Source organism: Mangifera indica, chromosome 3 (assembly GCF_011075055.1).
Source record: "Mangifera indica cultivar Alphonso chromosome 3, CATAS_Mindica_2.1, whole genome shotgun sequence".
Classification (NCBI taxonomy): Eukaryota; Viridiplantae; Streptophyta; class Magnoliopsida; order Sapindales; family Anacardiaceae; genus Mangifera; species Mangifera indica.
Genome location: NC_058139.1, coordinates 12,201,619 through 12,213,717, shown reverse-complemented (window position 1 = coordinate 12,213,717; position 12,099 = coordinate 12,201,619). Strand labels below are relative to the sequence as shown.

Below are 12,099 nucleotides of genomic sequence, written 5' to 3'. Positions count from 1 at the left end.
TTCAACTTTTTTTGGTTCAAAGCAACCTTAGGAAAAAAATAAAATAAAACAGAAAACTGCACGTCTTACCGCCGACATGTGACGACGTCGCTTTAGCAGCATCATCTCTTCTCCCCAAAATTACGTTTGATCGCTTGAACCTTCACGCGGATTATCTATCTCACCGTCCATTGTCACGCGGGTTGAGCAATCGTAGCCATTACCTCCTCAGAAGCCCTCCACCCGCCACGTGTGATACTGCACGCGTCGCAAAATTAACGGTTAATCAAATTATTATTTTAATCTAATCCGAATCTCCACCTTTCTTATATACTCGCCAGCTCCACCTTACATTTTCAGAATCTTAAAACGCAAACTCTTTCAATAAGAGAAGAAATTTTTGTTTTTTGTCATTTTCAAATTCAAAATTCACGCAAAAGCTACGTAACCTTTTTCGCTTATTTTCTCGGGAAAATCCAGGAGTGAAAATGGCTTTAAACATGACAAACCAAATCGGAGCATTAGCCGGGCCTTCGATTTCGTTGGAAGGAGGCGCCGTCTCTGGCGAGTCAACCAACGCGGTGAATGCGTCGGCGGTTTGGAAAACAATTGCCACAAACTTATGTTGTAAAATTTCAAAACCAGAGATGATCGACTCGGTATCACCGCCTATAAGTCCGTGCCGGTCACCGGTAATGAGCAACATGCGCGCAGATCTCTCAGTGGTGTGCCGCGCATACGCGCCCGAATCGACGGCGACGACGATGTCGGATACAGATAGGGACTACGCTGAGCTTTATAATCAGGGAGGCGGTGCGAAGGATAAAGGGAAGGGAGTACCGGTGTTCGTGATGATGCCGTTGGACAGCGTGACGATGTCTAACGGCGTGAACAGACGGAAGGCGATGGATGCTAGCTTGAGGGCGTTGAAGAGCGCGGGAGTGGAGGGAATAATGATGGACGTGTGGTGGGGCCTGGTAGAGAGAGACCAGCCGGGCCAGTACAATTGGGGTGGATACAATGAATTGATGGAAATGGCTAAACGGCATGGACTCAAGGTTCAAGCTGTGATGTCGTTTCATCAATGTGGCGGTAACGTGGGTGACTCTGTCACGTGAGTATCACATGCTTTCTCTTGCATTGATTATTATTTTATTAGTTAATGTGGCATTTGGAGTTATTTTCAGTAGGGTAGATTTTTTGGTGGCCTTGGAAATTTATGGATCTCTTGAAACATGGGAAGTCATGTAGATGCAAGTAATATAGGAAGATATTTCATTATTTATTAAATAATTTGGTTTTAAAAATTGGATCAGTGTAACATAGGGAAAATGATATGCGAAATTATCTATTTAAGTCGTCGTGGATCCTATTATAGAGGAGGATTGAGTATTGTGCAAATCATTGGCACATGTTTTGGTGGGTGCATGTTAACTATTACATTGAATAGAGAAAACTGGAAGTAGGTTGTAAAATTCTAACGTCACATATTGCATTTGCGTGGTTATGTTATTCGCATCCCTATTAAACCTGCATTGGATGAAGCATTTCACCGTCAATAAAAGATATTGAGAGTTACTAAATTAAGAACTTCTCTAGGTTTCTTGAGATGTTCTGGCTTGGTATATTAGCGATAGTTCGTATAAGAGATTGATACATTTTTTTTTTTTGGAAAATAGTGGGATGAAAGTCATTTGACAGCTTAGTAAGTTTCATTGGGATTTTGGTGGCTTTGAAATGCCCTGACATTTTTTGAGTAATAGAACACTATCTGTAAATGCTTTTCTTGTTTCTTGTTATGAAATTATGGCACTTTTCTCATTCGTTTATTGTCGACTTTGCAGCATCCCATTACCCAACTGGGTTAGGGAAGAGATGGACAAAGATCAAGACCTTGCATATACTGATCAGTGGGGAAGAAGGAATTATGAATATGTTTCGCTTGGCTGTGATACCGCTCCAGTCCTCAAGGGTCGAACACCTATTCAATGTTATGCTGATTTCATGCGAGCTTTCCGAGACCATTTTAATCAATATCTTGTCGACACCATTGTGGTAATTAGTTGTACCTGTAGTGCTATTTGATATATTGGATTTGTGCAACCATGCTACATATATAAAGGATCTTAGATAAATTGTGGAGGAATTTGTTTCATACAGGAAATCCAAGTGGGAATGGGACCAGCAGGTGAGCTTCGTTACCCTTCATATCCTGAGCTGAATGGAACATGGAAATTCCCAGGAATTGGAGCCTTCCAATGTTATGACAAGGTACTTACAATTCCTTTTATGCATTTTATTGGTCATTCAAAGCTTTCTAGTTTTCACATGGGTGTTGCCTACTTGATGCAGTATATGCTCAGTAGCTTAAAAGCAGCCGCTGAATCTGCGGGTAAGCCAGAATGGGGTAGCACAGGCCCTACCGATGCCGGACACTACAACAACTGGCCTGAAGAGACCCCTTTTTTCCGGAAAGAAGGTGGTGGTTGGAATAGTGAGTACGGTGAATATTTCCTCAGTTGGTACTCACGGATCCTCATTGAACATGGCGAAAGAATTCTCTTGTCTGCCAAGTCAATCTTTGATAGTACAGGCGTAAAGATTTCGGTGAAGATTGCAGGAATCCACTGGCACTATGGAACCAGGTCCCATGCCCCTGAACTCACAGCTGGATATTACAACACACGATTCCATGATGGTTACCTTCCTATTGCCCATATGCTGGGACGCCATGGTGCCATATTCAACTTCACTTGCATTGAAATGCGTGATCACGAGCAACCACAAGATGCCCTTTGTGCACCTGAGAAGCTTGTCAGGCAAGTGGCTTTAGCAACTCAAGCAGCAGATGTTCCACTTGCTGGAGAAAATGCATTGCCACGTTATGACGAATATGCTCATGAACAAATCTTGCAAGCATCATCCTTGAACATGGATGGCAGCTCAGAAGCTGATAGACAGATGTGTGCATTCACATATTTAAGGATGAGTCCCCACTTGTTTCAACCCGATAACTGGAGGCAGTTTGTGGCATTTGTTAAGAAAATGAATGAGGGGAAAGATATTTACCGGTGCCGGGAAGAGGTGGAACGGGAAGCCGAGCATTTTGTGCATATGACTCAGCCTTTGGTCCAGGAGGCAGCCGTCGCTCTTATGCATTAACAGGTTGGCAGTTAGATTATGTTACTATGTACACTTAAAATGCTTTGTTATAAGGTTACATCTTGCTATAGCTGTTTTTATTATGCTGTGTGTGGCTATATGATAGTAAAAAGAAAAATTGTTAAGTTCATTCCCATCACAATACAAAAATATTATTATATTATATATAAGAGATATTGATTTATATATGTTAGCCTCTTTTTTTTTTTTTATCTCTGCTCCTCCCCGTGCGATGCATAGATATCATTACATTTTTTATTGATATGGTTATTTCCACTGCTGGCCATCTAATATTCAATTATATGTATAATTTTGCATATAAATAACGATATGTGATTAGATATTATTTTATTTTTAATTTTTAATTATTCAATCATATAATGATACGTCATTATTTATGTATAAAAATTGTGTATATAATATTATTTAATAATTATTCACTTGTAAAATTTAAATTTAGAGTATTGAATGGAAATTTAAAAAAAAAAAAAGAAATAGAAATGTGGTTATTTTTGCATGTATAGAATTAGAATTTAAAAAAAAAAAAAAAAACTAATTTAGTTTCAAGAACTAAAAAATGGCTAGATTCACTTTCTTTATATGCTTATTCCATGGACACATTGGTTTAGTGATCGGCTATAAATTTTGTTGACAAATGAAAATTTTATAAATTATAATATGTCTCTCCTAACATATGGTAGAGGTTATTTGATAGGTCTCTACTTGCAAAAAATCTACCAAGAGAAGGGTTTACTTAATTGAATCAACTTGAATAATCATGATGAATGATTAGCTATAATAACAATGACTAATCATAAATTTTACCGCCAATTACCCATAGGTAGACGGACCTTTCACTTTGTAGTAACGAAAAAGATTTTACAACACAGCCAAAAATCTCTTCACTATTTACAAAGAAGATTTTTCTACCCTTCCCCTTTATGTGTGAGAGGAAAAACTATCTCTTTCTTTCCAATTGAGATAATATTGTTATTATTTATATTTTGTTCCGGTTAATTTTGAATAGAAATAAATTATGCAAATTATATTTGAATTAAGAATATTCAGATATTAATATTTCAATATAATTTCTTCTCAATCTCATAAACATAAATGACTAATACAAAGGAAAAAAAATAAAGGAGAGATAAAATATATTCTATTACTCTCCTTATTTGCATCATTTTTAAGATATCCTATACTATAACATCAATTATTAACAAACCATGAACATAGGTTTTTTGACTAATGGGTCAAACCATATTATAAATTCTTTGTGTTCTTATTTTCTTTGTATTTAATTCATTTTATGTTATAATAGATATCAATGTTTATCATTAGATCCTTAATGTCGTTGCAGTAACTATCATATTTAAGACTATAAATTACAACATTAATCGATAAGAAATTTTATTAGTAGTTTGACGGTAAAGGAAAGGTCACCTCTGTATTTCATAATTGTAGAGTTTAATCATTCAATGCGTTAGTTTTTTATGATGGTTCTTTGAAGGTGACACCAAAAACCTTTGAATAACCAGACAATTGAGGAATCCAACACTAATTTGAAACCATCTCATCCCACTATTCCTAATCAGCCAACCTCAATGGTTGATGCACAATAGTCGACCCATAATTCGACTGTCTAATCAAGATCATATGAGGAAAATCTCTCTAACACCATTCAACAAACACTTAATGCTATCCTAATGGCATCCTTATCATGAGGAAGACCCATCTCTTGGAGAGAAATAACGCAAATGCACCTGTACCCCATCCATGTACCCCATCCAATTACCACTGGCTCTAGCCACCAGTGACAACGACAAAATACCATCGAATAGAGGATCTTTAATCCTCCCTGATGCATCACGTGCCCTGAAATTGTTGATCTCAATAGAGATCTCCTAATAGGGAAGACATCAAAATACTTCTAAGCATGCATATCCAACTTAACACACTTGATACCTTGGGCCTGTTGCTAATCCAAAGATGTTAACAAGCCTAATGGTAGTCTAATACCAATTGATGATTAGAACTTAAATCAAGTTTTATTAATTCTAAATTAGTTTTTTTAATCAAAATTAGGATTGAAAATTTACTATTAGGGATTTACCAATATTGTTTTAACGTTCTTAATTGATTAATTATACTTTAAAATTAGAGTTTGAATACCCCTAATCTAGTGTTTTGAGGGATGAATTTCAATGTAGAGAGTTCAATTTTGGCATGCAACATTTTCTTTCTTTTGTCACACCTTTCTAACATTAACATGAGATGGTCATGCCTCGTAAGTCATCAATGAAATGTTAGTTGTCAATCAATATAATTAATTGTTGAGAATCATAACTGATTGATGTCAAAGAGTTGAATTATGAAAATTAAAATTTTAGACAAATCATTGGTTGAAATTGGGTTAAGACAACCTAGTAAACCAACCTATCAAATAAAATAGTTAGAATCAATCCGAGCAAAGTCAAACTAAGTCAATTCAACTTATAAGCCAACCTAAAATAAAGTTGGATTAATCAATCTAACTGAGTGAGGTACGTGATAACATGTGCAAATGAAAAGAATAATGTTAGTGCATGAAGCACATGGTTGCACAAGGATGATAATAGTCGACATGTGTATGTGCATGTGATTTCCAAAGAGATCAAGATGGTGTGTAGGCAAGTTTTTTAAGAATGTGGCATCTTCTCAAAGTGTGTGGTGTCGTATGAGAGGTTTTGGGTTTAGGGTGCATGAAAATCAATCATTTCTCATGATAATGTGTGAGTATGTGCAAAAGGTTATTGACAACATGCTTGAGCACGTGAAAGATTGTTGAGGTGCATTAGTACAAAATGGTCTAACATGGGGTTTGAAGTATGACGAGGACATGTGTTGCTGCATGAGAGAACACAAAAGGTTTATGGAGGCACGTAAGAGCACATGAATGCCTTATAAGAATGTGTGAATAGGAAGTGTAGTGACATGCATTAGATCATTTTAAAGGCAAACAACAACTTACAAAGTACATCAAGTACTTATGGTAGTGATGAATGCACGTGAATGACTTGTGGTGGCACATGAAGGCGTATAAGGTTCTTGTAGGACTCTAGTTAGAGATGGATTTAATTCTTGATTGAAGACTGAAACATAATACTTTTTTCATATTAGAATTGATGAATTTAGATGGTTAACTCTATCATGTGTGGTTAAGTTAGTACATTAGGTTAAAATTATTATTATTCACTAAGTCAGATGCAACAATTTTTGAATTAAAATTGTCAGAGATAATAAAGTATCATATTTCGTGGAATCTTGAATAAGACTATAATATTTAGTATCATTAGGACAATATTTTGAGTTTGCATGATATCATTCACCAATCGGTGAATTATTGGAGCTCATATAATTTTTCTTTTGATAATGATACGTTTTTCAATTTTAATATAGATAATTTCCTATCCAAAGATGGTCATAATGTATATTGGAATTGATGGTACTATAAGGTTAATTTTTGTAAATACACTAGTCATAAAAAATTTAACAACCCCGGAGGTAGTTGTGTTTATTAAATTGACGTGTTTTTTCAATTAAGTAAAAGATGAATAATGACATTCAAAGTTGATATTTCTTTCAAATATCGCATATTCTCAAAGTTTTCTTTATGTTTTTTATAACCTTATACATGAAATCCTAACAGCATGTTATTTTCTCTGTTTAAAAAGGGAGTTAATTGGTGATACATTTAAAGTTACATTGATTATTTATTTACTAATAATATAGATTTGTTCCAATATTTATTATATTAAGATTTTCAAAAGTAATTTTGTGCTATATTTTATGAAATCTTACTTTTGATAATATTGTTTAGTCTCAAATAGAAATTATTATAAGTTTTCAAAATGGTTAATTGTTAAAGCAGTGCATTAATTATAGTTTTCAAAATTTTATATTTAGTAAAAAATTGCATTTTTCAATTTTGACGCATATAATTTTCCTCTCAAAAGTGGTTTTTGTTTGTATTAAAATTGATAATTGCATAAAGTTGATTGTAAAATTACATTGGTCATGAAAATTTTAATTTACCCAAAAGTGGTTGTGATTGTTCAATTGATATATGTTTTTCTTATAGATGAGAAAAAGGATAATAACTTGGGTTCGTCTCCGCAAAAAAGATAGATATTCCAATGTTATTTTCTCTCATTATTTATAACCTTATGCTTAGGGGCTATAATTGTATGTTACATTCTTTGCTTAAAGGAGAATTTACGCTGGTGCACTAAGAACCCTCATGGAGGACAACTTATAAGGTTTTAAAACTATTTATTGTTAATGAAACTGCTTTGTTGCATTTTACATTTGGCATGATATATTATTATGGAAAATAATAATAATAATGTAATAATAAAGGTTTTGAATGACTCCAATTTGAAGAGTTGAAAGTAAGATATTGTGTTTGCACTATTAATTAAGGATACAAATTTGACCCTACAAGTTAATGATCCATCAAAGCCTTAAGATAAAAGCTCAACTAAATAAAAAGATTTTTATGATGAATGAGAGAAGTCCAAAGGCTTAGATTGTTGGCCATGAAGAGGTTCTTTGTAGATTATCTCAATGGAAGTTTATTTCAGACCACAAGTGTTAACGAGTTCTTCACAAATGTTAGCAAAAAATATAATGCATCTAAAAATATTGAAACTACTCGTTTAATGAGTGATACAACTTGGAAAATGTATGATAATCCCAAAAGAGTAAAATACTAGTCAATATTTAGTTCAAGTTAAAAAATCTTAAGATTCCCATAAATGAAATTTGTGTAGTCAATCAAACTTAGAACTGTTTGCAAACACATTTCAATCAAATCAAATTTGCTTATATGGTTTAAAATATGATATAAAGTCTTGTTGATCTAATTTCTATATGTGTTGTTGAATAAGAGCAAGTAAAGGGACAAGTCTTTAATAGTCAACTTAGTTACTCAATCAATGCCCAATTATAAAGAAAAAACAACAATTAGAGGTGCAAAAACTATGTCCTACTCCTACATAAAAATAAAAGTTTTAATAATGTGGAGTTGGTTAATAGATGAAAACTAAGTAAAAGGGAGTCCACAATAAGATTTGGAAATGATGTGGACATTGAAGATAAAAACATAAGCATAATGGGTATTTTGCCAAAATTTCAAGATGCTAAGACTCCAAAATACAATGATGTAGCTAAAAAACTCAGTTATAATTGACTTCAATATTATAAAGTTGATGGATCTTGAAACTATTAAGAGTAACATTTTTCCACAACTGAAGGAAATTGAAGTAGATATGTCATATTCTTCATTTGATTGTAAGGCATGATGGTGTTACAGTTAAATTAATAAAAGAAGGGAGTTAATAAGGTTCACAAAATCTCATGGACCTAAGATCACTATAAAGGATATTTTCACTAAACAACTGATGACCAATCTCATAATAGATGAGCCAACTATAATTGATTTAATTGAAACAATTGTAATAAGAAGATCTATTAGAGAAAGACAATTTGCTATCACTAAGTATTACTACCTGTATCTTAGTACGGAGAATTATATTATTGCTCAGATTTTTAGTCTAATGATCCATTTTAAAGCCATTATAATTTCTTAATCTAGCAAGTAGTTTAATGTCATGAAGGAAAAGATGAAATTAGTTAATTATTATAAACCCATAGACTGCAAAGGAGTTTACAAAACTAAAAGAGACTTCAAAGATATAATAAAAAAGTATATGACAAAATAGATTGCAAAAGGGTTTCATTAAGTCATAATACATTAATTTCAAAGAAACATTTTCTCTAATTTTACCAAAGACTAATTCAAAATCATGATGACACTGATTGTTCATTTGGATTTGAGCTTCACCAGATGGAAGTGAAAATTGTTTTCTAAATAGAAATCTTAGTAAAAATGTTTATATGGTATAATCAGATTGATCTCAAACGTAAGGAAATAAACATTTGATATGCAATCAAAGAAGTCTACTTATGGTTTAGAATAAACTTCTTGATATGATATCTCAAATTCAATGAAGTTATAATTTCACATGGGTTCATAAAAACAAACTGAACCCATATATATATGAAAGATCAGGAGAAACAAAATTTATCTTTATGTTATGACTCTTTATGATGATAACAGTAACACCATTCTGTTTCTTAAGACCAAACAATTTTCATCCAAGACTCTTGATGTGAAGGATCTTGGGGATACATAATTTGTTTATGATATTAAGGTTTATAATAACATAATTCAAGAACTTTTTATCTAAAAAACATACATGGAGTGTGTGTTTAAGAGGCTTAACATGCAAATAACAAGGCAAGTGACATGTCTATTGTAAAAGGAAATGAGTTTAGTATCAAATATCGTTTAAAGAATTTGGTAAAGGGCATCCATGCGAATTGTCCTTTAGGATAGTGCCATTGGAAGCTTGATACATGCAAAGGTTTGCACGAGACCTAATATAACTTTTGCATTCAAGGTTCTTCGTTAATATCTCATTAGTTTATGTTTTGATCATTGGATTACAACTAAGAAAACAATGAGATACATAGAAAAGACTTCATGCTTGTATACAAAAAAAGTAGAAAATCTTGAAATGGTGGGATATTTGAATTCATATTATGGTGATTATTCAAATGATTTGAAATCAACTTCATGATAAGTTTTCATACTTATGGAAAGGGGTCATATCTTGTAAGAGCGTTCAACATTTACTAATAGCAACTTCAACCATGTACATTAAATTTATAGTTTGTTATGAGGCAATTTCTTAAGTTATGTTGGTTATGCGAGAGTCATTAGACTTGGAGTCACTTTATGCTTTAAAAAAAAAGATGAATAAGTAATTTAGTAAATGATATCCTCAAATCGAAGACAATTTTTAGTCCTTCCATTCCACAAGGAATGAATTAAGAGACTAGTTAATCCCAACCAAAAATCTTTGATTAAAAAGAGATAAGAAATCCCAAGATTGTAGTGTAATCCTGAGGCTGAATTAACATTGTATGATTTATTGTGCTTGACGCATAACTCCTTACTAGTTGTTCATTTCAGTTAAAAGTTGATACTAATTTCTGTAGGACGATTCTGATTCCTGACAGAGGGAATGAGAACAATTTTACAGTTGAAAGTTGAGAAGGAACCTGTTGAAAAGATAATGCGCAAAAGCTTTAAAGTGAATAGATTCGATAGAATACTTCCCCAATTTGCAATGCAATGTGTACTTAATAATGAACAGTGATTTGGGTATGAGTCATTGTATATTATTATGTGATTGAATGTTATATTATTCTTAATTCAAAATTATTCAGTCACATGATAACCATTGCCACTGATACTCATCATAAGGACACATATTATTAGTTATTAGGTAGATTTTTGGTTGAATGTGAATCAAGATGAAAGTTCTATAAGCACTAGAACGTCATTAATGTATCCGAGAAATAATTGTTTTCTAGATCCAAAATCAACATTTGGTAAAGCCCAGCCAGTTTGGTCAGGGGAAGCTTGATCAAGTGTCAAATATCACAATACTTTCAGCAAGTTTATTGTCAACATTGTAAGGTATCTGATAAAGCATACATAAAGATACTAAAAGTAACACATTTCAACAAACCCACCCTCCAAGTGGCTATATTTGCTAAAAACCCTTTTAACCAGGCAAAGTGTCCAATAATCTTGTTTTTCATAATGCAATGTGAACCGAAGGGCCAGTGCAAGATGCATCCAGAAATGTGGCTGGAATACTAAGCCATCCACCCAGATTTTGTGAAGTACAAGATATGATTGTGTTTCTGCAAAGCAACATTCTGGGTACTGATAATCAGTGTATTCAAATATCCCAAAAACTCATTAGCCCAGATGGAAAGTGTGTATACCAAGTATTTTCATCTACATTCAAACAGTATTTTATAGACATCAACATCCATAGAGAGCTTGACCACAAAGAAAACTATAAATAGTTTCCCACATGGCCAGAACATATTATCCTTAGCGATGCAATGCACATGGCAAATTCAGCAGTAGAGGAAGTTTCAACAGAAAATGTCTTATTAAAAGCATCATGGAAAATCAATTTCGTTTGAAGGTTATCAATTAAAGGTCAAAGTACAAATCAACTGCCATTGACTTACAGCCATAACCACACGTTTTTTCTAAAGACCTATCTATCTCTACATTTTGCTGTGTGTTGCACATCCTAAGAATGAAGTTGTGACTACTAGTTACAACTATGAGGCAGCCTCCTCAGCTATTCCGATATACATAAAAAATATGCACGAGTTGATCTTTAATAATATCATGGTAAGCAGAATGTTAATCAACTTCCTGAACAGGAAGAATCTAAATCCTTCACTCTTAACAACCAACTCAATAAAAAACATCAGGCCAATTCATCATCAACAGCACAACAGCTATAGTCCTAAATATCTCACTAAGATAACACTGCCACTGAAGCTGCTATCAGAATCCTCAAGCACTATTAATATAGCTAACTGAATATAGGCAAAAGGATTGACCTAATCCAATGAAATAATACTTTGAATCTGTCTATTGAATAATAAATTATTAAATCACTAACCCTAGCAAACAAATTAAGTAATTACTTAATTCATCTCATAATTCAAGCAACAATCCATATAAATGATAAGTCAATTACAATTATGATATACTGCAGAGTTTTAGATTAGGATAAACAAAACAAAACAAAAGCAAACCCTGAATCATGACTGCAAACGATGTCGTTTGATGGGGTAGAATTAGTTAATGTCCGTGTCGTCGAAATCGTCCTCAAATTCATTGAAAAAGTCGGTGTCGACGAGCTTGGTTTCCATAGTGATGACGCCCTCGCCGAACATCTCCAGTGGATCTACGTCGTCCACGTCCATGGCCACCGTCGACCCTTGCTCATCCATGTCTCCAAAGAACTCCATCTG

The 12,099-nt window shown here is 33.4% G+C and overlaps 1 protein-coding gene across 1 annotated transcript; it reads left to right on the top strand.

Moving 5' to 3' along the window:
• The first annotated feature begins 320 nt into the window (after positions 1-320).
• On the top strand, positions 321-3,329 carry LOC123212068 (beta-amylase 1, chloroplastic-like). The gene is made up of 4 exons (XM_044631104.1): positions 321-1,093; positions 1,824-2,034; positions 2,140-2,250; positions 2,332-3,329. Exons 1-4 carry the CDS (start codon positions 468-470, stop codon positions 3,139-3,141), a joined length of 1,758 nt encoding a protein of 585 aa, XP_044487039.1. The 5' UTR covers positions 321-467; the 3' UTR covers positions 3,142-3,329.
• The last annotated feature ends 8,770 nt before the right edge of the window (positions 3,330-12,099 follow it).